This window comes from Argopecten irradians, chromosome 13, assembly GCF_041381155.1.
Source record: "Argopecten irradians isolate NY chromosome 13, Ai_NY, whole genome shotgun sequence".
Classification (NCBI taxonomy): domain Eukaryota; kingdom Metazoa; phylum Mollusca; class Bivalvia; order Pectinida; family Pectinidae; genus Argopecten; species Argopecten irradians.
This window is the reverse complement of record NC_091146.1, coordinates 18,750,822-18,777,515: the sequence shown is the minus strand read 5'-3', so window position 1 is coordinate 18,777,515 and position 26,694 is coordinate 18,750,822. Positions and strand designations below refer to the sequence as shown.

General features: G+C 37.4%; 3 protein-coding genes across 4 annotated transcripts in view; 2 read left to right on the top strand and 1 right to left on the bottom strand.

Annotated features, from left to right (window-relative positions):
- LOC138305990 (zinc finger protein 845-like) overlaps positions 1 to 12,809 on the bottom strand; it is a 25,111-nt gene extending 12,302 nt beyond the window's left edge. Inside the window, exons 1-3 of the mRNA XM_069246301.1 lie at positions 12,690 to 12,809; positions 1,464 to 2,515; positions 1,096 to 1,311 (exon numbers count right to left, since the gene is read on the bottom strand). Of these exons, the coding sequence (XP_069102402.1) occupies positions 1,096 to 1,311; positions 1,464 to 2,085 (838 nt within the window). The 5' untranslated portion in view covers positions 2,086 to 2,515; positions 12,690 to 12,809. The remainder of the gene's footprint in view (positions 1 to 1,095; positions 1,312 to 1,463; positions 2,516 to 12,689) is intronic.
- LOC138305987 (uncharacterized) lies at positions 7,063 to 11,995 on the top strand. Its single transcript, XM_069246296.1, has 2 exons — positions 7,063 to 7,366; positions 8,661 to 11,995. The coding sequence occupies exon 2, from the start codon at positions 8,701 to 8,703 to the stop codon at positions 9,949 to 9,951; it is 1,251 nt and encodes a 416-aa protein (XP_069102397.1). The 5' UTR covers positions 7,063 to 7,366; positions 8,661 to 8,700; the 3' UTR covers positions 9,952 to 11,995.
- LOC138305988 (uncharacterized) lies at positions 12,103 to 26,694 on the top strand. Of its 2 annotated transcripts, none has more exons than XM_069246297.1 (6): positions 12,103 to 12,244; positions 15,979 to 16,122; positions 16,957 to 17,241; positions 19,394 to 19,526; positions 22,391 to 22,599; positions 23,607 to 26,694. In XM_069246297.1, exons 2-6 carry the CDS (start codon positions 16,018 to 16,020, stop codon positions 23,868 to 23,870), a joined length of 996 nt encoding a protein of 331 aa, XP_069102398.1. In that variant the 5' UTR covers positions 12,103 to 12,244; positions 15,979 to 16,017; the 3' UTR covers positions 23,871 to 26,694. The 2 variants fall into 2 exon arrangements, with proteins under 2 accessions (XP_069102398.1, XP_069102399.1); XM_069246298.1 differs by lacking the exon at positions 12,103 to 12,244 and adding an exon at positions 14,840 to 15,221.

Below are 26,694 nucleotides of genomic sequence, written 5' to 3'. Positions count from 1 at the left end.
GACAGTCCGATCCATAGCAACGGTCTGAAGATTTGGCTCACCTTTAATGATAGTTTTACATACCGTTGAGGTCACATCTCTTTTTAGTATCATTTAGGTGAGATATTTTCGACGGGTCGTTGATATTGATAGCCATTAAAAATGTCCTGTGCATTTAGCGATGATGAATCCATAAGTGATTTACAAGAAATATCCCATTTGTAAGGCGTCTTTCCATTATGTGTTTTGAGATGTAAATGGTCATTTTGTGCAACATATGAATAATTATCACTAATATCTGAATGTAGTTTATTCGTTTTCTCTTCTGTATGTGTCCTGAGGTGTGTCTTTAAACTACATTTCTAACTAAACCCCTTATTACAAACATCACATTTGTAAGGTTTCTCTCCTCCGTGTGACATGAGGTGTGTCTTTAAATTACATTTCTGACTAAAACCCTTCCCCCAGACATTTGTAAGGTTTCTCTCCTGTATATGTCCTGTGGTGTGTGTGTAGGTTTGGTGCCGCACTAAACCCCTTACCACAGACGTCACATTTGTAAGGTTTACACTTTTGTGGGTCCTAAGGTGTGTTTGTTGGTGTTGTGCCAAACTAAACCCCTTACCATAGATATCACAGCTGTAAAGTTTCTCTCCTGTGTGTATCCTCAAATGATTTTGTAGGGAACCTGAACCACTAAACCCCTTATCATAGATATCACATTTGTAAGGTTTCTCTCCTGTATGTGTCCTAATATGTGTATGAAGGGAACCTGCACGACTAAACCCCTTATTACAGACAACACATTTGTATGGTTTCTCTTTTAAATGTATCCCGATGTGTGTCTGTAGTTTTTGTGTCGTACTTACCCCTTACCACAGACATCTTATATGTAAGGTTTCTCTCGTGAATGTGTCCTAACATGTGTCTGCAGGCTTCGTGACACACTAAAATCCTTACCACAGACATCACGCTGGTAGGGTTTCTCTCATGTATGTATCCTGAGGTGTTTCTGTAGGTCACCTGCCTGACTAAACCCCTTACCACATACATCACATGTGTAAGGTTTCTCTCCTGTATGTGTCCTGATGTGTGTCTGTAGGACATTTGTCCGACTAAACCCCTTTCCACATATATCACATTTGTAAGGTTTCTCTCCTGTATGTATTCTGAGGTGTGTCTGTAGGACATCTTTCCGACTAAATCCCTCACCACAGACATCACATTTGTAAGGTTTCTCTCCTGTATGTGTCCTGAGGTGATACTGCAGGTGATGTGCCACATTAAACCCTTTACCACAGATATCACATGCGTAAGGTTTCTCTCCTGTATGTGTCCTGAGGTGTCTCTGTAGGCTACCCGACATACTAAACCCCTTACCACAGACATCACATAAGTAAGGTTTCTCTCCTGTATGGATATAATGTGTGCCGTACTAAACATCATACCACCGATATCACAGCTGTAAGGTTTCTCTCCTGTATGTGTCCTTAAGTGTGTCTGTAGGACATCTTTACGACTACATCCCTTGCCACATACATCACATTTGTAAGGTTTATCTCCTGTATGTGTCCTGAGATGTGTGTGTAGGGATTGTGAGATACGAAACCCTTTACCACAGACATTACATTTGTAAGGTTTCTCTCCTGTATGTGTCCTAATGTGTGATTGAAGGTGATGTATCATACTAAACCCCTTACCACAGACATCACATTTGTAAGGTTTCTCTCCTGTGTGTTTCCTGAGGTGTGTCTTTAAGTGACCTTTCTGACTAAACCCGTCACCACAGACATCACATTTGTAAGGTTTCTCTCCTGTATGTGTCCTAATGTGTGATTGAAGGTGGTGTGTCATACTAAACCCCTTACCACAGACATCACATTTGTAAGGTTTTTCTCCTGTATGTATCCTGAGGTGTGTCTGTATGTGGCCTTGCTGCCTAAATCCCTTACCACAGACATCACATTTGTAAGGTTTCTCTCCTGTGTGTGTCCTGGGGTGTTTCTGTAGGGCATCTTTCCGACTAAATCCCTTACCACATACATCACATTTGTAAGGTCTCTCACCTGTATATATTCTAAAGTGTGTCTTTAGGTGTTGTGTCATACTAAATACCTTACCACAGAATCACATAAGTAAGGTTTCCCTTCTGATCGTGTCTTCAGGTTTGTCCGTATGTCTTGTTGTTCCAGATCACCAAGCCTTCCACCAGATACCTGACTTATCAGACTGTTCTCCTGAATGTGTACTGTTGTGTAGGTGTCGGTTGTCTATCTCCGGTAAAAGTTTTTTTGATATTCACTTCGAATGTTTGCGTCATCTATTTCTGCGTACGGTATTGTCGATATGGTTTTTCTTTTTTTCTGCTAAATTAGTCATTGACTGCTTCCGTATAGTATCAAAATTAAAATGTTTATATCATTTCTAGTTTTATATCAACAATAACTGTTTTTGATTTCAACATCTTTTTTCAACATTAACTGACCGGTTTAAGATCGTCTTTCTTTTCACTAATCAAGTCCTTTTTGTTTAGCTTCTGAAACAGAGAATAAAAATACTAGTGTTATTCGTAACAATACAACACCTTAATTAGCAAACGTATATACATACATTTCCATTTTGCCACATCGACTCCCATTACTCTAATGATAATCGTGATCTGCATTATAAGCCAATAAACGCAGCGTAGACTTGGTGTAGTAATATCTACATAAATGGATGTTAGTCTTGTTGACTGACACCATGTTAGTCCGCGGGGGAAAATTGACATTGTAGTTGAATGAACCAGTTTGGTTATGAAACTATAACAAAATCTTTTAAATGTCTGGATAATTGAAAGTAAAACTGAAAAGTGATTGAAAAACATTGAAATTTTGTTGTCTTTTCAATTTTTTATAGGGACTTTATTTTATCACTTTGAACTTGACTGTTGAGGTTAAATGGCTGAAGCGGGAAATTCAAATGTTCACTCGCATCTAAATTATGTTTTACTTTGAACTAGAAAGTAAAATGTAAATATAACAATTAAAGGATTGTTAACGGTCGCTATTTTTTATCTGCCACCCAAATTGCATTTATATCTCCAATAAATGTAATCTAACAATCCTTTAATTGTTATTAACAAGACTAACATCCATTTATGCAGATATTACTTTAGTTACAAAAGTTATTTACTTTACACCATTACCACCATTGGAAAGTTTGAGCTTCTAATTTTACTTCAAGATGAAAATATTAGAAAAAATGAATTGCATCCCGTAAAAATTCTTTGGCACTATGTACAATATAGAATGAAGTTCTGCCTGCGCATGCACCAAAAGCAAAATAAATTATTTTATATTATTTTTTGTGTTAATTAGACATATATATACACGATAAAACACCAATTGTTGTTCATATGATGAGTATCATTTATGGTCTGTCGGCGGTGGAGCATCTTTAACCATATGTCATATCTAGAGTAATTAACTGAAACAGGCGTAAATAGATATATGCAGCTTTATAGTATATAATGTCACAAGACGAAAACAAGAGATCCCACAGGGATTTTGGTGCCTACCAAAGAATGATCTATATCTGACATGTGACAGAGGGATATTCTATCTGCTTTTTACAATTTAACTATCAAAATCCAAGATGGCGACCTATCGGCCATCTTATTGACCAATCTGTCCCAAAATGCATTATGCACAATTAGGGCCAAAGGGGAATCTACATATGACATAGCAGTAACAAACTTTAACTATCAAAATTCAAGATGGTTGCCTCACAGCCATTTTGTTGACCGTTCGGTCCCATAATGCAATATGTACAACTAGGGCACTAGGGGAACTTACATGTGAAATTTAAGATAGATCCCTGCAGTACTTCCTGAGAAATAGCGGTAACAAACTTTAACTATCAAAATCCAAGATGGCTGCAATATGTACAACTAGGGCCCTAGGGGAACATACATGTAAAATTTTGAGAAAGATCCCTCCAGTACTTTCTGAGAAATAGCGGTAACAAACTCTAACTACCAAAATACAAGATGGCGGTCAGTCGGCCATATTGTTTACCGATCAGTCCCAAAAGCAATATGTACAACTAAGGCCCTAGGGGAAGCTATATGAGCTAAATTTGAGAACGATCCCTTCATTACTTTCTGAGATATAGCGGTAACAAGAAATGTTAATGGACGGAAGGACGGACCACGGACGGACGGAAGGACGGACGGAAGGACGGACCACGGACGAAAAGCGATTTGATAATGGTGGGCTAATATAGTTTCGAAAGTTTGTGGAAACTAAAAAAACTATTGAATTAAAATATTGACCAAGGTTTATAAAATAGCACTGTTATCATAAAATCATTTAAACTATCATATGCAAGGAAGTTTGTCATTGAAGGTTACATCTGGCGTATTTATACACATCAGTATTGACACTATGCGGTTCACTTGATTATACATAAAACAAAATATTCAACTTGGGAATAGACGTATATTTTTGGTTATTCATTTTTTCACTAATTTTGGAAAATTGAATTTATGGAAAATGATATTTACCATAACTTTTGTATCCAGGTATATCAATATTAGGATACAGATTCTTAGACTTGTTCATTATTTAATATTCATACAATAGGCATACATACATGATATGAGTATATTCGTCTTGTGGTTAAAAATGGTTGATACAATTTAATTGTATAAATATTTCATTTTGAAATAAAGTTCAGATAAGCGTAATATAAAGACTCGGATTATGAATCAAACTTCATCATTGGAAAGCAAACTATGTATACAAAGATTTTCATTTACAAAATACATGGGAATTAATAGATATGTAGCTTTGAATTAGGGACTGCTTAATAAATGTTATAAAAAGAAATATGTATACTCAGATTAAACAATTAACTTCTGGTTTTGCATTTATATTTGTACTTTGTGTATGATAATAAATATACATATTTTTTTGTTTTAATTTATCGAACAAAATGGGAGACTGTTTAAGTTGCCAGTATAATTGCATTATGAAAACTCTATGTTGCTATGACAACTAAGTACATTCCATAGTACCATTACAAAACTTAAAGATGCTCCACCGCCGACAGAGCATACATGATATTCATCACTTGAACAATAATTGGTGTTTAATCGTATATATATATGTCTAATTAACACAATAAAATTAAATTTTTAATGATATCTTATAGGTTCTCTGTCATAGCACTACAAAATCCTCATAGGGTTTGTTAATTTGGATCGTGGGCTGTAACAGTTCCTTGGTAGATAATTCACGGGCATAGTTTCTATCTCATTAACAACAAAAATATGTCTTAAATTTATTATGAAGAAAAGCAAAGCTTCTTTTTTTAAATACGAAAAAATATTCATGTACATGTATGTCATATCTGTTAAACAATACATATATCATAAAATGTTTTGTTTTAAATTCCGTTGATACAGCAAATTTACCTCAGACGAATGGCGGTTTGAAAAACACAGGAAGATGTTTTAAACGTTTTGAATTATGAATATCAATCTAGACAAAATGACAGATTATATTTCATCTAATCTTTGACAAAAATATGTCTGTGATAAGTCGTTCTGATGCACGACAAATTATTAATTGATAATACAAATATATAGAATATTGAACAATTGAGAACTGTTCGGGCATGTGAGCCCACCGTTAATAAGCAGGTATAGTATTGGTTGGTCAGTCTGCTTGACCATTACAGCACCTAAAGTGACATTAAACAGTACAACGTAATTTTAATATCACAATGATCAATATAACGAGCTAAATTTCATGATTGCTAGATAGAGTTCAAATCAGAGTTTGAAAATATAATCACATGCGTAAACTGCAATGTAACATACAGGTATTTAAAAACATTATTTTACTTACATTTCTGGATCAAATTAATTCAATGTAACAGAGAAATTCTGGTTCACGAATTACAATGTGGTGCAGTAGTCACTGTTCCAGACCTTGAGTATAACATTCCGTGTGTAAATGTGGCTAACACGAGATATCAAATGCTTTAGTACAGTGAAGACCAGCCGAGGGCCATTGTAATTAGTCTGTCAATCAAGGTTTGACTACAGTATGGAAGTAAGGGAGGTTATCCTTTTATTTATTGACATGTATTGTATAACTGACAATACCCGAGGCTTGATTTAAAGATGCTCCACCGCTTACAAATGGTATTTTTTTACTATCAAAAACAGGAGCAGACGATTTAGTAATTTTCTTCATTTTCAAAAGTTACTTACTTTACACCATTACCACCATTGAAAAGTTTGAACTTTTTATTTTACTTAAAGGTAAAAAAAATGAAAAATAATTATTTGCATCCGAAAAAAATTCCATGGCACTATATCCTATATGGAATGGACTACTGATTGCACATACACCTAAGACGAAACAAATTATTTTATATTATTTTTATGTTAATTAGGCATATATATACATGATTAAACACTACTTATTGTTCAAATGATGAATACCATTTGTGCTCTGTCGGCGATGGAGCATCTTTAAAGGGCCACTACCTTTCCGAAACGGTTTTTAATTTTAAAATAGGAATGTAAAACGAGATAAAGAATTTTGTAGAGTCGCAGAAGTTATTAACTATACGTTTACAAGCACTCTTATCATCACCTTCAGAACTGTTTAATTAGAATAAATAAAATGTTAATTTTCATAACGCGGGTCGTTTTATGTTTCCCGCCGTCGTCCTAAATGCCGCGCGGTAGTTGACTATCACTGCGCCAGACGGCAAAACAGCGAAATGAATCTCCACTGTTATCGTACATTAGACAGGAAATCTTGCATATGTTTGGTGTTGTAACCTCATCTTAAGCCATTGATATATATTTTCTTTGTTATTAATGTGTTTAAGAAACCTTTAAATTTTCCTCCGGAAAGGTAGTGGGCCTTAACAGCAATAACAGCAATTAAAAATAAACAAAACATATGACTGACTAAAACGCGAGATTAGCTGACATTTGTAACAATATACATGCATATATACACTGGCCAATATCTACAGTGATTAAACACCGCTGTTTAACTAGGTATTGGAGCACTTGTATAGCTATATTGAGAACGTCACAAAGCATATCTGATACGATTGACTATAGCTAACAGCGTTATCTGATCGGAGCGTAACCTACCACAGTTCTACAACGTAGGTACACCATGCTCGAACGACAGAGGGTTAGATATAAACAGTGCCAGCATGCCATATATCTATCATATCATGGATTTTAGACATTACTTGAATAATTACGCCGATGAAATTGGATTTCTCAAACGTGAAACTCAAGAAATTGAACGTCTGCGGGACCACATATGATGGGAAGACAGGGTACAACGCTTGATATCATAGCACACAGGTATGTTACTTAGATTTTAACTCGATTTTGTACAAAAAACGAAATGGTAGGTAAACTGATCAAAATCATATATAATTGACCAACCGACCGACTTAATCATAATAACTTACGAATGGACAAAGGGCATATTCTATACTATCATACGTTGTCTATATAAAGTAACTTTGGACGAAGATAGTTTCCTAAGTTATAGCGCGTACCAAATCCAATTTTTATATTGTGAAAAATCGAATAAGTATTAAAGACAACCAGACGAACAAACGTAAAGGTCAAGTCGACAATAAAAATGACCAAAACATGATTTAAAAAGGGCGAAGAACAACGCATGAAATATGATCACCAGCACACTGAACATAGACGAACAAAATACGTTATACTGACAATTAAATCCGTCGATTGAAAATACAAGGAATATCACGCAAATACGCAAGATAACGTTAAAAGAACAGCGAAACAAAACGAAACACGACATCAAACGAAATGTGACAAACTACAGACGAAATGTTACAACGACAAACATTTCACAGACGATATGTGACAAACGACAGACGAAATGTGATAAACGACAGACGAAATGTGATAAACGACAGACGAAATGTGATAAACGACAATCGAAATGTGACAAACGAAAAACGAAATGACAAACGAGAGATGAAATGTGGTAATCGACAAATACACGTGATATACAAGATTTGTATGATGCCCTATCTATTTATAGATCAATTTAAATAAATGACAAACAACTGACAAAGTGTGACGAACGACAAGCCAAATGTGACAAAAGACAAACGAAATTTTAAAACGACAGACGAGGAGTACTGAGTAAAAACCGATGCAGTCAATTAAGATAACAATGAAGTCGTGAGCAACGAATTTTCGTTTGTACTTATTTACTATTTTAAACTAAAACATTATAAAGTAACTGAGACAATCTGTTTTAATTAGAACAGATCATCATTCTCACTCCGTTGCGTAGGGGGTCTTACAACATACCATTAGGGGTCACGTTCTGGTGACCCTTATGAACCCTGTATGTCAATTAAAAACCTGTAATCGACATTTCGTCACAACATGCAAACATTTGAAGTTATGTTGAATTAAATGAGCGAAATGACGTCATACGCGAAAACAGTCAATTTAAAAGATCACCAAAACGTGATCCCTAATGGTATCCTCTCAAACTCTCTATGAAATTGGATGATGGTAAGGATTTTTATTGGCAGCAGATTGTAACTAAAATGTGATTTATTTTTCAACTGTTGTATATTATGAATGAGATAATTCTCGTTAACAGGTCACGGTACTGACTTAAGTTCTATATAATCACCCTAGCAATGGACAAGAATCATCTAGCAGTCCCGTTACAGAGAAATAACGACAGATCTAAACAGATACCGGAACCGGAAACTGGATCCAAAGAAAAAGAACGACACGGACGCACAAGTCACAACATAATCCCTCTCCGGAACCCCGACGGGACTCTTGCTAAAGTGACGAGTTTTGGCGATTCCGCAATCGACCATCTTCATTACGTCACCGTATTCGGTGAAGATAAAAAGAGAAGGAGACATCGCCATTATGATGACGTAGAACCCAGTGGTGACATCCTTGACAACGGAAATGTAACTCTGGATAAGTTTCGGTTTGACTATTTATTTGGTGGTGAGTCTAAAAGTCCTAAACCGGACGACGATCATGCGCATGCGGAACACCATCATTTCAATAGAGGTGTAAGTAAGAATATACCATATTATGGATCGCCGGAGATAATTACTACGTTCACCACTTCCCGGAAGCTTGGAGAAGTGTCTAAAATAGTCCCGATACAGGACGGGAAGGCCTGGATCAATACAGTCGGTGATCCATTTCTAACGCTCATTGACCAGACTGGAAAACGATTGAACCGATCTCCGGTTTATGATAATTGTATCTGGGATTTTACTTTAAACTTTAAACACAAGATCTTCATGACAATAGATCGGAGTTCCCTCGTGCATGCATTGACGCCGTACGGAGAACAGACGGCTGCCGGGAACTTCCTTGGGTATCAGCCTTACGGAATTGACGCCACTGAAGACGGTAGACTTCTTGTTTGCATTCGGCCATTAGCTGGGACTAAAGGTCATAGCAAGCTAGTTATTATTGGCAAAAATGGCCAAATTATGCGTGAAGTTGAAACTCGCGAGGACAAAAAGACGCCGCTGTTTCTGGATCCGTACAATGTCCACAGCATTAAAAGCGGGAAGATTTATATACGGGACGGGAACACAAAAGTCGTGTGCTTAACTGAGAATGGTAAACACCTCTACACGTGGTCAAATCACCCGGATGATGTTGACCCAGAAGAAGAGGAAGTGTTTAGCCCCTCACGTTTGACCTCCGACCGTCACGGGTCATTGATTGTGTCGTCCAAAGATGCCAATAAAGTGTACATTTTGACGGTAGACGGACAGGGACTCCGATGTCTGCTGGACCACACCCATGAGATACAGGCCCCGTGGGGACTGGGGATCGACAGGGACAAGAATCTGTGGGTGTCGTGTAAGGATCGGAAAATACACATTGTAAAGTACTTCATCAAATAAGGGATATGTGGTTCTCCACACCGCTACCACCGTACTGATGGAGTGAAACAAAGAAAAATGATAATTGACATTACTATCTATTGATATTCCTATCTATAGCACTGATGTCATTATTTCATTGTATAAGATGTGTGTCCCTTTATCAGATCTCCACGGGTGACCATAACTCTCTGTTATATCCACGACACTGGTAGAGTAACCCATTTAATTCAGAAAATGCAGTAATACGGATCATTCTGTATTTGCGTATTAGAGAGTTATCTTCCTTTTACTGGTATACATGTGGTATATTGTATCGTCGTGTGTTTACGAGCGTTACGTCATACATTTAGAGAAAACGACATTAGACTGAATTGCCTGTCGTGGTTTTTCTACTTTCCGCTAGGGTTCGCTCCGAAAATACTAATAGTATCTTTGAGTACGGCTTAACGAAGAGAATTGGTACTAAAGCAGGTAATACAGCAAAAAAAACGACGTAAACTCACAAAACAATGACGTAACAATGGATACCTACCCGCAAGGAAGGTAATTCTGTAAAATGCAAAGACGGAATTGGCACCGTGTACATAAATCGATCAGGAATTTTCCAAGATGGCGCTGTCCCTTTGAAAGATAGTTTCCGGTATATGTTTTCTTCCATTAACACATATGTTAACGGATATGGGACGAATAGCTCAATAGTTTCACTCTTTGTTGAAATACATATGTACGCGATTTCATGAATATTTCCGGTCTTGGTTTGATAAACGAAAACTCTCCATTCCAAGTTGTACGCTACTAAATATACCAATTAAAGCTGAAAGGGAAATATTTTTTTTTCCTTTTTGTTTCATTTGTAAATTTAACAAATTATATCTTTTTACCTGTGACCAGATTTTATATGCGTTTACCATCACGATTTTGTCTCGTGCTGTGTTGAGACACGTCTTCGCGGGAGACATAGATTAAAAATCGTGAGTCTACCACCACAAACATGATTTTTTTTTATTAAAAGTAATGTCCTATTTAACAGCCAGGGTCGTGTAAGGACGGCCTCTCGTATAAGTGTAGTGGGTGGTGTGTGTTTTGGGAGACTGTGGTATATTCGTGATGTATCTTCTTGTATAGTGGAACTGATGCTCTTTTTATAGTGCGATATCACAGAAGCATACAGCCGAAGACACCAAGCAACACACCCTACCCGGTCACATTATACTGACAACGGGCGAACCAGTCGTCCTGCTTCCTTTTTGCTGAGCGCTAGGCAGTCCTGAGCAGAAACTACAACTTAAAAAGTATAGGCTATAGTTGCTGCAATATTGTAGCTCAAAAGACTTTAGACGTGAAATAGTGTCGTCTTTAGAAGATAAAGTATAGGCGGGTTACGTATATTTGTTCTAAGGCTATGGTGTGTCTCGGCCAGGGGTTAGAACCCAGAGCCTACCTCACAAGAAAGAGCCCTCAACAGGAGGTCAAAAGTGAGGCGGTGTCAAGGGAGACGTTTGAAAGTAGAAAGTCAGATAGGTAGATAAGATAAGGTCCTAAGTTTAGTCGCCTTTTATGGTCATACAATGGAGGGAGCAGGCACACAATTCAAACGTCCTACCTGCAGGGCTTGTAAACAACTATGTATGTTTTGCACACGTGTTTCACACCCCAGCAACATAAGTGATCCACATGCGTCACGCATGATCACTAATTCAATAATAAAAGTATCGAATACTCGGAATGTTATACAAACGTTGGTGTACCAAATGCTAATGTCGTGGTTAATATACCCGTTACCGTGACCACTGATACATATCATTTACTATAGAATAGATGTGCGAGACCGTAACGCCTTGCTGGTACTTGTAGGGCTCTGCCCACCCCTACTGTTAGTTGTATAATTTTGTTATAAATCTAATATAACAAAAGAATAATGGGTAATGAATAATAATTAAGTTAATAAAAAGCATCGGGTTGCACACTTTGTTATGCCATCCTATATTTAACATATAAATGAATATTTATAAGATATTTTGTATATACTAGTACTTATACTTGTACTTATATTATTGAACAAATAACTATTTATTATTGTAATGTTTACTTTGTATTACTCTTATATTTAAAAATGCTTTGTATATTTGTGTTTATTATTCATGCTTTTGTAATCTTCAAATTTGGAGGCAATAAAGAGAATAATAATACACCTCGCGAGACAACCCCTGCCAATTTGGTGACGTCGAGCTGCAACACGGATGTGATCAGCTATAAGGGCGCGGTCTCCAGCGATCTAGATATATATTACATATAATACCGGGTAAATCAGGTAATGTTTGTATTTTTCTATGGTTTTGTTATTGGGAACGATGTGATGTATTTATATTGATGTTGTAAACATGTTACATTTTTTGTATGTATATTATAACTATGTCGATGTATTTGTTGTATAATACCAAATCGTTATGGTTAGCAATAATAGTCATCGGCGTATTTACGGGTATGTCATAAAGGAGGGTAAATGTCAGGCTCCGCAGCCATGTGTACATATGTATACTACACCACTACTTCATCTTATCGATCCCTTTGTATACTTAAAGAACAGAGCTAGCTACAGTCAAACAAGGAAGTTTTAGTCAACGTACGCGTGTGCACCCTGTATGCTGGACCTGTGGAACACGCCTCCTACTAAACAGGAGTGGATGAAGTCCCTACTTTGTAATATGTCTTTAACAACCGTTTAAATAAGCATGGTTACAAAGTACCTTTCTTACCTGTTTTATAACAGTGAATTATGATGGATCAACTATATCATATAACCGCTACACCAAGAGTAGTCCACCCAATATTGATATCTTGGCAAGGATCTCTCTATATGCATTACGTGTTTACCCGCAGGTGTATAATTAGCATATACAGGTATATTTGGATGCGTACTGGTCATTGAAGGGGAACATGAGTAAACCTCAGTGTATGGTGTACATCAGATATGTTTTAATTCAGACATATATTCTCATTATGTTTCATAGAGGATCTGTCAACATCGCATTAGGCAGGGGCGCAGGCATCCTCGATATTCCAGGGGTTCTGATCACTTACGATCTCTACACCCCTGGACTATCTCCTAGTGAAATTGAAGGCAGCTCAGCAGAAAATATGTGACCAATCACAGGCCAGCAAATATTTCCTTTGAAGACTACATAGAGAGCGACGCCTAACACCAAAGCCACACAGTCAACCGGAGTGTACCGTAATACGCCTCTTTTGATGTACATCAAAGGACTAAATTACCTGTTCTATTCTGTTGCCTTCAGTTTTACTATGAGATAGTCCAGGGGTGTAGAGATCGTAAGTGATCGGAACCCCTGACGTATCGAGGATGGGGCGCAGGACGCGCGCGGGGAGGGGACGACATTCACAATGATTATTTCTAAATGCAGGTAACTTTAAATCGGAAAAGTAAAACTACCGTTTTAAGAACGCTTTAAAATCATCAAAATACATTGAAAAACTCATCTCAGCCATTCTCATCGTAATATTTTTCCAAACAACAAAATCTCGCGCCTTCGGCCCTCGCAAATTCATCAAAATGTATCGAAAACTCATCTCAGCCATTCCTAATTTTCCATGGGGAGACCCCCGGACCCGCCAAACACCAAAAAATCGTGCCTTCGGCGCTCGCAAAATCATCAAAACACAATGTACATCGTAAAACTCATCTCAGTCATTCTAAATCGTAATATCTTTCCAGGGTCATCCCCCGGACCCCCAAACATCCAAAATCTCGTGACTTCGTCGCTCGCACGCTAATTTGCATATTCATAAATTTTCTGTTAGCGACGCCACTGTCGGTGACCGCCTTATATCCCTACGGCCCAATAGTCCGAAGGCCCATTAGTCCTAAGGCCCGTTAGTCCGAAGGCCCAATAGTCCGAAGGCCCGATAGTCCGATAACAGATGATATAATTAGGATTTATATGCGAACAGTACTTGAAATGAAACAAACGTTTATTACAGTTTTCGATGCAAAAGATTAGTTGTAAACTTGCTAAGGTAGACTTACATGTATGTGACTATAGAATTGATACGGAAAATGATATGAAACAACGAAATGTAGCGTATTTTCAAAAAGAGCATAATCTTGAAATACATTAACGTATCTGATATTAAAGAGTATTAATTTTTATAGGTACATTGCAATCCTGCTTAATATTTCCCCAAAATAATATCATTATGCGGACCATTTCCATCATTATGGGTAGAATAAACAATTCAAAGAATGGGGAAGTCGTTAAATACATGTATATATTGTACAATATAACGACGTTTACAGGTATAATAAAAGCCATTTTTCGGTAAGATTTGATCATATACATAATTTATTCATGGAGCAATGTTAATCCTAATGCAATACAGTGTACAAAAGGCTAACAATCGGACATTTTAAAGCTTGCATGTTTGTAAGATAATCCATAGAATGTATGCTTGTTAGAATGTAAGATGTTATTATTATTATTTTTTTTATTATTTTGATGTAATTTTGACCTGGCATTGCTCTATGAAGAAATGACAACTTGCTGTCCACAGAAATGTCAGATCAGCAGTGCCGAAAAATGTTTTCGTCAAAATACGTTAATTATAACAACTCTATAACCTGCAATATTTACTAATTTTCGAACTAACGGGCCTTCGGACTATTGGGCCTTCGGACTAATGGGCCTTCGGACTAATGGGCCTTCGGGGGCCGTAGGGATATAAGGGTGTCACCCCACTGTCTATAGATGTGCACAACAATAACATGTAACGATATATAAAAAAATATAAAGTATCTCCTGTGGGTGCGGGACGCGCAGGGGGGGGATTACAAAATATTGAGGACCTTTTTAAAAATCAGCAAAATGAATATTATATTTCTGGTTGCTTTTTAGCTGATATACAGTAGTGTGTTTACCTTATTAGATGTTATGTATAGCATTGTTTAACGTGCGCGACTTTGGCTCGGATATGGGTACAGCGTACATGTTGTACCTGCTTAATCATATTGATCAATCATACGATTTGGAATTTCAATAGTATCAATCAAAATACTTAACAATGTCGTGGAATTTGTCAATATTTTTTGTTATGTATTTCATAAAGAATGTAGAACAATACACTTATGTCATATTTTGCTTCGTGGTTATGTAACAGTTGTAGCCTCACTGAATTGTCCCTTTAATACAGTTCTAGTTGGTTTTTTCTTCTTTTTTTCCTTATACGGGCGCAGCCCTTCGTGCCGAAGGGCACAACGTGAGAGCACTTCAAAGGTAACGCACACTTGAAAATATAAGAAAAAACACAATCTTCAAAATTCAATCATACACACTGACAGCTTCAGTCTGCGGCCGCCATTTTTTTACCCACTGTAAAAAATCCCATCAGCGTGAATGCGATGCTTTGAAGTCAGTCCAATATATAATCAAGCGGTTCAAACGCTTTTATGATCCGACGAACGTAATCTTCGTCCGTAATCTTCGTCGGTAGAAGCTCAGTAAATTGCTCTTTATTTGCCAGAGTTCAAGTGATAGACCACCTTCCAATATAATCAGCTGACCCAAAACGGAATATCTGTTACGGAAATGAAAATTTCTTCTTTCCCTTATATGGATTTCCTTCTCAAATGGGGGTTTTGGGCCAATGATAGAGTGAGATATATGAATAAAAATAAACAGAAAATTCGGCTCCGTTATTTCCATAAATTGAACTATTTAATACTGCATAATTAATGGTTACTGAAACATCTGGCTGCTCCCTGGCTTTAAGGCCTTGCCTTCAGTCATATAATATATATTTGGGAAAAAACCTTAAAATTATAAAGACAGGTTTAGCTGACTAATACTGTGTGTACTGGTTTGGTGATGTACAAGGAATCAAAACTTTCCGGAAACCGGAAGTCGATAACTAAATAGAGAATTAAGATAGGTAGCCGGAATACAATAACCTACTGATGGTATTGAATAATACATTATGTACAATATACCATGGTTATGATATCTCATAATTATAATAATAATCATGCTGTAGAATTTCCGGCATCGGTCGATACGACACCTATCGGGGAAAATGGGCAGTACCAAGTCATGGACAATTGGGCTGTGCGTTTCAGCAGCAGTCATTACTGCTATTGTCGTAGTGGTGATGTGTTTCAGCTACCTAGAGTATTACGAGGTACGTATGCTTTACATACGGTCATACTAGATCAGATAAAGTTAAAAGTAATCAAGAACATTCTGCACTTTCTGTAAACGAGGAAATGTTTTCTCATTTACCGAAAATGCTGATTATTCCCGACTGTATCAAGCTACTGTCTCATCGCTTAGTTGTATAGTCCTATATTAATACAATTATCTTTTAATATGAGTGTCACTGTGAAGTCATACTGATCTGTCGGAGTTACCTCCCCGTACTGTGACTGACAGAGTGGAACGAAGGGAGGTAACTCTATATAAATCAGAATGTATTAAGTCAACACGTACCTTTTTTCAAAGGCCCACTACCTTTGCGAAACAAAAGTTAAAAGTTTCTTAAAACAATAATGATATACTCGTACGAAAACGAATATTAATGGCCGAAGAGGATCCAAATGCAGGATTTCTTGCGTTATCTATGTTAATCAGTGAAGATACACGAGGCTGTTTTGCCGTCTGGCGCAATGATAATCAACTGACGCGCGGTAATTAGGACGACGTCGGGAAACATAAAACGACCCGCGTTATGAAAATTAGCATTTAATTTGTTAAAAAGGTTATGGTAAGTGTAGTATTAACGGTAAGTTTATAACTTAAGTGACCCTCATTAAATTATCATTTTAAAATTTAAAAGCCGTTTCGGAAAGGTAGGGTCCTATTCAAGTAGTCAATATATTTTCTAGATTGATGCTAACAGTTATTTTGTGTGTTCAGTTTGCTATTTTCCACCACTCGGTATTTTTCGGCTGATTCCGTACCTAACGGAATCCGTCGGTGTTTGCTGAACATTACTCCGTGTTTTTCATTTTTGCAGTTCGGATTTATCCGTCAGAGATCGACAGGGATCGTGGATTTGAGCAAGGTACATACGGCCGGGAGGCAGTTGCTTGGTCATGATTACGAGTTTAAGGCGTTTCAAGCAGACGCTCACCTCATCGAGCTCGATGACATCGACGTTTTTACGTCAGATAAACTAGAGGTCAAACTGACAGTGTATTTCCAGTATTTCCTGAGAAAAGAGGACTTGAGCCTTCTACATGCTGCCTACGATGTTTACTACAAAGATCTAATGAAAACAAGTGCGGAAGACGCTGTAAAGGTGAGATTTATAATTTTAGAGTTAGTTTCATTATTGCGTGTTTCGGGGGTCAGCGGTCATACATTTTCTGTATTTACATATTTCATATGTGTAGTTAATTTTTGCGAGTAGGAATTGATTGTGAGATCATGTGTGTACGCGCAACGACATAGTCTGCATAGAAAACGCAGTCTCGCATAACCCTTGCCGCTAAACGGGACTCTGGGCCTGGCACCGTAAAACTATTATCGGATAGATTTTTCACTCAAGTGTATGATTTGACATAGACTTGAGTAAAACACCTGTCTGAAAAAGTTTTATAGTGCCGGGCCCTGGTCCGGTTTGTATATATACTTCAGTTTTGTGATTTCAAATCGAGGCTTACCAAAAAAAGGCAAAGCATTCCATCAGCTGATAGAAACACACTCATAGATATGACGCATCCTGAACTCATCGGGTATTATCTATTCCACGAGGAGTTCCGGATGAGATATGGCGGACACATTTATAAAAAACACAAATGTTATTTCAGTTAAAGATGCTCCACCGCTGACAAATGGTATTTTTTCACTATCAAAAACAGGAGAAGACGATTTAGTATTTTTCTTCAGTTACAAAAGTTACTTACTTTACACCATTACTACCGTTAAAAAGTTTGAGCTTCTAATTTTAATTCAAGTTCAAAATATGAAAAATAATTAATTGCATCCCGAAAAAATTCCGTAACACTATATCCTATATGGAATGAAGTAATGATTGCGCATGCACCAAAGGCGAAATAAATTATTTTATATCATTTTTTGTTTTAATTAGGCATATACATACACGATTAAACACCAATTATTGTTCAAATGAAGAATATAATTTATGCTCTGTCGGCGATGGAGCATCTTTAAAGGGACAATTCAGTCTAAGAATACGTTCAAATTTGCACATATTTCGGAAACAAACCAGTTTTAATAGAAAATTTGATATTGCCAGAAAAGTCCACCGCAATGTATTATGAAATGTATGTACAATGTAAAATGTTCAAACTCGCTTACTGTCCGCCATTACGCATAGTGGTCGGATGTCTTGTATACCGAACCCTGGCCCTTGTCAGTGTAGTAAATATTTTTTTGTCTAGAAATACTCACCTTATTAGATGCATGTTCTTGTCTAAAAATTCTTTCATCAACTCCTCAGTGGCTATGTTTTGAATTTCTTTAACGTACGTGTCTTTGGCTCTTTGTTTATCGGTTCAGCGCGCCCTCTAACGGTTGTAGAATTCGAGTTCAAACTAGACTGGAATACCTGCCTTAGTACCAATTCTCATCGCTACGCTGCGCGCCTATTATATTTTCGAGCGAATCCTAGCGGAGATTAAAAAAAATAAAAAATACGGCAGGCAATCTAGTCTAAATTCAAACATGACCCGGACAAGAGTCCTACTTGTAATGTTCTTATTGAGCGGATTTGTCGCCGATCACAGTGTATGTACCAATGTTGGCGCTCGCTTTCGGTGCGAAGCACTTCTAAGGTAACACACACATGAAAATATAAGAAAAAACACAATCTTTCAAATTCAATCCAACACACTTACATCTTCAGTTTGCGGCCGCCATTGTTTTACCCACTGTAAAAAATCCCATCAGCGTGAATGCAATGCTTTGAAGTCAGCTCATTATATAATTGCCTTCAGACATATTAATTCAGAATTGTTCATACAAAAGAACGAACCTTTTAGCGGCAATGCATACATGAGGTTTCCGATAGGATGACAAATGAAGTTTTAGAAAGGAGGGATACGCGACGTGACGGTATATGTTCGATTCCTCTTGGTCATATGGATGAACCAATGAAATTGATCATTACTTGTGTATGATTATTCTGTATTTGCATATTGAAGAGTTATATACCCTTGATGGGAGGTTTCGATTGTGACGTCATGTGTTTATATTTACAATTTCACTGCAGTTCCACTATGTTACCTTACCAAGCGCAGTTGGCAGTCACAAAGACTATGAACTTCAATCGCTTATTATTAGCGTCACGTCACACTTTTCTGAGAAAACGACGTGACTTTAGCTGAAAAACAATGTCGTCACAATAGATCTACTCGCAAGGGAGGTAACTCTGCAACATGCAAAGACGAATTAAGAATTACGATAATAGTATTAGTTTGATACCTTAGGGTGCCACAACGACCTTCAACACCCGTGACATGATAACGAACCGAGCCGTTCTGGAGGCGACACTTTTCAAGGCTGTAAGCGACAGACTTGGGGGAACCTGCTGTCGACTGAACTGCTCTGCATTTTTACACGGTACTCAAACTTCTTTCTCTTGGCATAAAATATTTCGGTGCACAACGGTAAAATTGCGGTACATCAGGCTGGTTACTAGGTCGAGTCCAGGGTTACCATGGATACCGTTTTTTCATTAATTAATGAACAAAATGTCCCCCGTTATTGCTGTAGAAGGTATGATTGTTTGTTGTATGGACCGGTATGGTAGCTCCGTCAGCACTGAGAAAGTATTTGCACTTATAAGCCCTAAGGCTAAAAGTAAGTTTATAAGACAATCAATTTTCGAGAAGAAAAAAGATAGATTCTATACGCAGTTTTATCAATGAAATAGCAGACGAAAATTTACCCTTTTATATACCTGCCTAGCCCTTAGCAATAAAAGTAGTACGATTGGTTTGTCCGTTGTCAACATAACGATATGTATTTGCCAATATTTACGTTTCCGTTTTCTCTTTGCTATATAAGCTTACCAACTGCGAAATCGTTTACACTTGCGTAAACGCAGTGGTTGACGCGCAAGAATACACACACCGGAATACTGACTTCCGCAAGTAGTACGAATGCGTACCGATTAGGCCTATTGTATTTGTATGACAAATCTTCAATATACTGCATGTATGAATGTAATGTAAATCTTAAATTATATTCATACAGCAAATAAAATATTTAACAAATATTGTATAAAATGGGATGAAAAAAAGATAGTATAATAGAAAAAAACAGTTTTATTTTATATGAACACTTAATTTTTAATGAAAAGGTCGGTCGAAATGTACAATAATTATTTTTATTGTTTTTTTTTTGTTTACTGGTGTGTAAATTGCATTTTTGTAAGCAAGTTTAACGCTCGTTAATGCCTTTGGGATAGCGGGTCTGTAGATAGGTAATCAGAATCTCTCTCTATCGACGCTTGGTTTGTGTCTAGTAGGAACAGTGCTCAATTACAATCACCTGCATGTATTTCCATCTATTGCTGGGTAAGTTGAAATGTCTGGCAACCGGACAGTCAGGTTTGTTCTGTTTGATAGACAAACGATGATTGTTGATTCTGACGTTGAGTGGACCACCGGTTTCCCCAACGTATTGCATTGTGCATTTCCTACACGAGAGGAAGTAGATGACATTGCTGGATTTGCACGTCAGGTTCTGTCGGATGTTGTATGCTCTGTTGTTGATAGCACATTCAAATGTGTCTGTGGATGCTGTGTATGCAGCAGGAGCAAGAAGGATGCTGTGTATGCAGCAGGAGCAAGAAGAGGAAGTTTGCTGCTCACTTCAAGGTCTTTTACATTTTTTGGTCTGCGGTAGGCTCTGGGAAAATACGCCTAAGTTTGGTTGATGACTGAATGATTTTCCAGTGGTTCCTAAGGATAGAAGGGAGATGTGGTAATTTAGGATGGAATGTTACCACACAGGGAACACGTTGAGTGGCAGTTCTGGTTTGGTATATGAGGAGATTGGCTCTATCTAGGGCGCGGACCTTGTCGATTTCTTGGTCGATCAGATGTTATTTGTATCCTCTAGAGAGAAGGTGGCATTTCATCTCTTCGCACCGGCGTTCGAAGGTGGTATTGTCGGACACTATACGACGGATTCGTAAAGCTTGTGAATAGGGAATGCTTCTGGTGGTATGCGAGAGATGACAACTGGTGGGGCGGAGGTATAGATGAGAATCAGTTGGTTTGGAATACAAGTCAGTACTGTACTAAAGGCCCCTTCAACTAAGGTGGATCTAGTGTCTAGAAATATATTGGTATCTGATGATATATCGGTAGTGAATTTGATGGTATATATATATATTATATATTAGTAGTTAGATGGTAGGAGTCGTATGGTTAAACAGGATACAAATAGGTTCCCCAAGACCCACCTGTATGTTTGTATAAATTCGTATTTTTTTTCACGGGGTTTTAGTAGATTTATGATTTGTGCTGTCTCTCAGAATATTGGGTTCCAGGACTGCCTTGTACACCATAGGTTGTTGACGCTTTTGATAGTTACATGTACCGGTGCTTGCACTGTCCGCCCATACAGTATTTATGTTTCACACAAGCGAAATTTAAATTATGTGTCCTTTCCGTAGATTACTTACTGGGTTTTTGTACAGATATTTGCATTTCACATATCACATGGAGCCCTTGATGTTGTATAAAGCTTCATGACTGCTTCAAAGCTGCATATCAATTGCGATCTCTCCCAGGGTTCATTTCGGTCCCTTATTCAAAAATCGCGGAACCGCAGTGAACTCTTGGAGAGTTATCAAAATCGCATGCTCTCGAGAGGTTCACTGTTTTTCCGTGCGTTCCATTCGCGGATTCGTACCAGTTTTACTAAAGTGATACGGTACCGCCAAATGGAACGCGTTTGGATTTTCCATGATGACGGCACTCATATGAAAGATACACTTCGAATAATTTAGCCAAGTATTTTCGGTGTTAACAATAAAATGGATATAAAAGTAAAAAATAAATAGTTTCGGAATACATTGAAATAAATAATCCATGTAGTTTTTATCGGATATAAAAAATCTCTGTCTTGTTATAAACATTCCGATCACAAATGAAAACTCTCAGGTCCGCCATCGTGGATCCAAGTGGTACGCTTCTGAAAACGAACCACCTGTACCGGTACAGTTCTGCTGGTACGGTGCGTTTCATTTGAGATACAACAGAGGGAATTGGTACTAAGGCAGGTAATCCAGTCTAGGCTCATCGTTGTTCCTCACTCACAAAACCTCTCACAAAGTTCATAGCGGTCCCTTGATTTCACCGTGAATGAGGGAGCGCAATGAACCCTGGGATAGATTACATTAATGAATCAGAGGACCATAGTGAATATCTGGGAAAGAGGTATATCACGTTCGCTTTGATCTATTTTGACAGCTTGCCCAGCCGGATGTAAACCACGGGGCACTTGTACAACAGAGGACAAGGGACTATTTGCCGACGTGAGGTATTTCCAACTTGGTCCAGTTTCCATCTCCTCCTCGGTGAAGGAGCGGTTTATGAAGGCGTTGACCCTACAGGAAGAAGCTGAGGAAGAAAAACTCAAACAGCAGGCACAGGTCATACGAAAAAACACGAAGGCTGAAGTAAGTATTCATAGGATCAAAAGGTCATATTATTTCGAAACTGTGTCAGCATTGAGGTTGAATTCCTTGTGTTTGCTTGGTAATTAAATGAAATTCTTTTATTCGTTTATAAGACTCCTGTTGAAATTTGGGTGTATATAGTATTATGTAGAGTATGTTTTTACCGATTTTTGATCTGGACCTCTAAAACATCTAAAAATGGTCCTAGGGCACACTTGTGGGTCCATAATTATATAAACTGTAACGAAATCTCAGATCCTTGTGGTTGAATAAGATTCAAATGGTGACGTCGTTGTATAAACGCCATTTATTCATATATTCCCAAAACATGGCTAGACAACTGAAACGTGTTTCTAACATCATACTATTAACTTCTACAGTTAACGCATTCATGGTTCCATAGAGGATCTGACAACATCCTTTTAGGGGTCACATTCTGGAGACCTTTATACACCCTATGTTCTGATTAGACTGGTTCCCACCTCAGTTACCTCCCTTGCGGAAGTTCACTTAGTGCGCAGAGCGCAGCCTCGTGGACAGTAGAGAACTAATGGAAGGGAAACAGACCACAATTCTGATGAAACGTAAGGTTTAAAGAAATAAATAAAAAAAGAAAATTCAAATGCGTTTACTCTATCTAGCTACAGCATCTGTATATATATATCAGGCGATATGCATTACTGCATACAGACCTACACGAAAATGGTTCTTGATGGCAGTGAAACGGACTTCGTCCCAGTCACGAAATTTTGAAGAAGCTATTTGATTGGCTGTTTGAAAGGTCGTCAGAACGTGAACCCATATGAGGCGTTGTCAGATCGACTGTAGAACGGAGTGAGAATAGGTATCTTTATATTAATCAGATTGATGAGACGAAAGACGTTTTGAAATTGAACTAGGGAAACACCCTCATGTACTAGTATGTAGATAACAGATATACCGCCCCTTTACCTTGTCTCCAGTAACAGCCATTCTATCATATGGAGTATACGGAACAATTGTTGCAGATTAAAACGATCCTAAACGAGGCTGACGAAATACTTGCACAAGGAAATGCGACCGCCAACTATATCCGTTCACTGTCTGAAGCAAACTACACAGCTACTGTGGAAAAGGCGCGGACTGAAGGGCTGAAACAAATCTTCACCAGACTCGGTGTTACTAGTCAGGGATACAAGAACAGTTTCGACTACGTCCGGACACTCCGGGGTCTTAGCCATGTACACATTTCTGTTGATTTCCAACAGCTCATTGCCGGAAACCTTCGCTAATCACCCGAACTGTAAATGAGTATCATTATTGTGTAAACCAAGTCTGATAGTAGTATTTTATGGCAGAGCATTCTAGGAGTCTCGCCACTTCTGTCTTTCTTAACCCCCGCCAAAATACAGCTTATATTTAAGATACTGCCCATGTATTCTCTATATATCTATCCGATGAGTGTATTTAGCGATGCGTCAAAGTATCTTATCATTGATCAGATTCATTTCTGCACTTTAAAGACCATGAATGTTGACCAATTTGAAAGAAATATTGTCAGTGGATATGTTATGGGGCGAAGTTTGCTAACGATCATATTTGACCCTTAATAATGGTTTGCACAAGCATTTATTTTCTCAATTAGGAGTAATAGGCACCAGCAGCGCTAAAGACGACACCATTATCTGTCTAGAAGTCTTCTGAGCTACAATATTACAGCTGTAGTTACTCCATGATAGTACGTTGGTGATGTGTATGCTGTATTACTATTATCGTTATTGCTAGGAATGTGAGTAAATTGTAAGAATCTATTACCCAGCAACTAAAAGCAACCATTATTATTTTATTCGACAATATGCAAACAAAGGGAAGTAACTCTAAACGATTGGGCTTATGTCCTATCTTTTGAGGACAGCCTCTCCTAGTCCTGCCTATATTATTAGGCTTTTTCCCTAATACATTGTCAGCTCGTGATACCTTAAAAGTAGATATAGTAGGAGAGAAAAAAAACAAATAATATAAGCAGGTTTAGTGGACTAAGCTATTTCTGCATGTCTATATAATAGAATCACTATATATTTCACAAGACTGTGGTATATTCATGTTGTGTCTCCTTGTCATAGTAGAACTCTTTACCTTTTTAAAGTGCTATATCACTGACGCATGCCGTCAAAGATACTGAACAACACACATCGCCCGGTCACATTATATTGACAACGGGCGAACCAGTCGCCCCACTCAATTTATGCTAGGCGCGATGAAACACTTTTATAGATTAAAGTGCGTCCCGACCAGGGGACAGAACATCAACTTAGCTGTAAAGTGTTGTGTGTCATCTAAACTTCCTTAATACTGTTATTGTATTATGTACAGATTTGAAAATTATAATTACAGCTCATATATCCATGTATATATGTTTCTTATACTGATTCTATTTTATCTAGACCTCTAAAACGTCTAACACGATCTACAGATGATCTCTACACTAGGTCCAAATATATTTCAGTTCAGATCCTTGTAGTGAGTAAACTCTACAATTTAAAATATCTATATTAACTTGATCTTTAAATGCAATTTAATAACCTAGAATCACGTGGAATCATTGTTCTAATTCTTTATTTCTTTAACGAGGATTGCACACAGCCCTAGGGCCACTAGATGCTCTCCTCGACAATTGGAATCATTGAGCATACTTGTAATAAAATACATCTGATGGAGGATATTTTTTTTTTCCTTTTTTTTTATTCAATATATGCATGTAAATAACAATGCTTTTCCTTTCACAGAAGGACTTCCATACCAATTTCCATATTTTAATTGATTATTTCAATTATGCACTTCCACCACTTTCTCATTAATTATATATACAATCATTGTTTACACATCCATTCAATAAAAGTTACTTTAAGGGGAGGGGCGGGGGAAATTCTTAAATAAAATAAAATTTTAATATTCGTTTACAGGTTTTATACATTTGATAATTTTAGAATATATATCACATAATGTTTCATTTAATTTCAAAACAATCATGAAGTAGTAATTAATATTATCACTAGAAGTCAGTTCCGAACGGTCGATATAGATAGAGTTTACAAATATAGGGAACTCAGGCTAGTGTAGTCGATAAGAGGAACATTAGCTGTATAATTTAAACAGTCACCGTACCAGTTACACAAGTGTCTTCATTCACTCCAAATATTGATGCAAATCTTGATAACTGTTTTGATGAACTAGATCCCTGTGGTGATTTAACTCTACCATTTTTATTGACTGAATGCAATATGGAATTGAATGATTGTAGAGTGTATAGAAGCAGTATGTCTACAAAAGGTCACTAGAATGTGACCCCTAATGGGATGATTTCAAATCCTCTATGTTGTATTTAATCAGATCGTATTTCGCATATTATGTATTGTATTTGCTGTCTTTGTATTTTGTATGTTATGAAAGTTCGGTAAAAATAAAGATCTTTTGTATCTTGTGTTTGAAGTATTTGTTTGCTTTTTTTTTTTATTTGGTTGTTTGAACTTGTTTATACTTTTATTGACATCACATCGCATCAAGAATACATTTCAATCGTTCAACAGCTTCTTAAACAAGCCTATTCTTGGCATATACGGTGCTGTCCGGTGTGTCTGCGCACCTAAGGCATTCGCCGGTGGCCCTTGGTATCAATTCCGGAAAATGCGAGGATTTATACATCAAAGTAAACAAGAAGGTCTCAATATTCAGTGACAAAGATAAAAAGTTATTAAAATATCTTTTAATTTGTGCCTTTCTTGTTTTCAAAGTACTCACCCAGGCGTATCGGCGATTATTGACATGTCCGGTAAGTCTGCGCAGGACCAACAATTTTCATTTTCTTCAAGCTACGGATGCCCATTCGTGTCAAACAACGTACTGTTTTAGTGTAGAGATGATGCTCACATATTTGGTGTTTCATATTGATAGTTAAAAAGTGTTGTCTCGTACCAATTTCAACAGAATTGTAAAAGAATTAGAATGAAAACGAAACGAAATCAATATCAGAAAAAAAATCATAAATTAAAAAAAAAAACTGTACCTAATGTCCATTCCTCTTTTCACATAAGATTTAGGGGGGGGGGGGGGGGGAAA

Coding starts and splice junctions, on each gene's coding strand:
- LOC138305988 (XM_069246297.1), top strand. CDS start 16,018: ATGGGCAGTACCAAGTCATGGACAATTGGGCTGTGCGTTTCAGCAGCA. Junction 19,527..22,390: donor CTGCTCTGCATTTTTACACG/GTACTCAAACTT, acceptor CTATTTTGACAG/CTTGCCCAGCCGGATGTAAA. Junction 22,600..23,606: donor GAAAAAACACGAAGGCTGAA/GTAAGTATTCAT, acceptor CAATTGTTGCAG/ATTAAAACGATCCTAAACGA.
- LOC138305987 (XM_069246296.1), top strand. CDS start 8,701: ATGGACAAGAATCATCTAGCAGTCCCGTTACAGAGAAATAACGACAGA.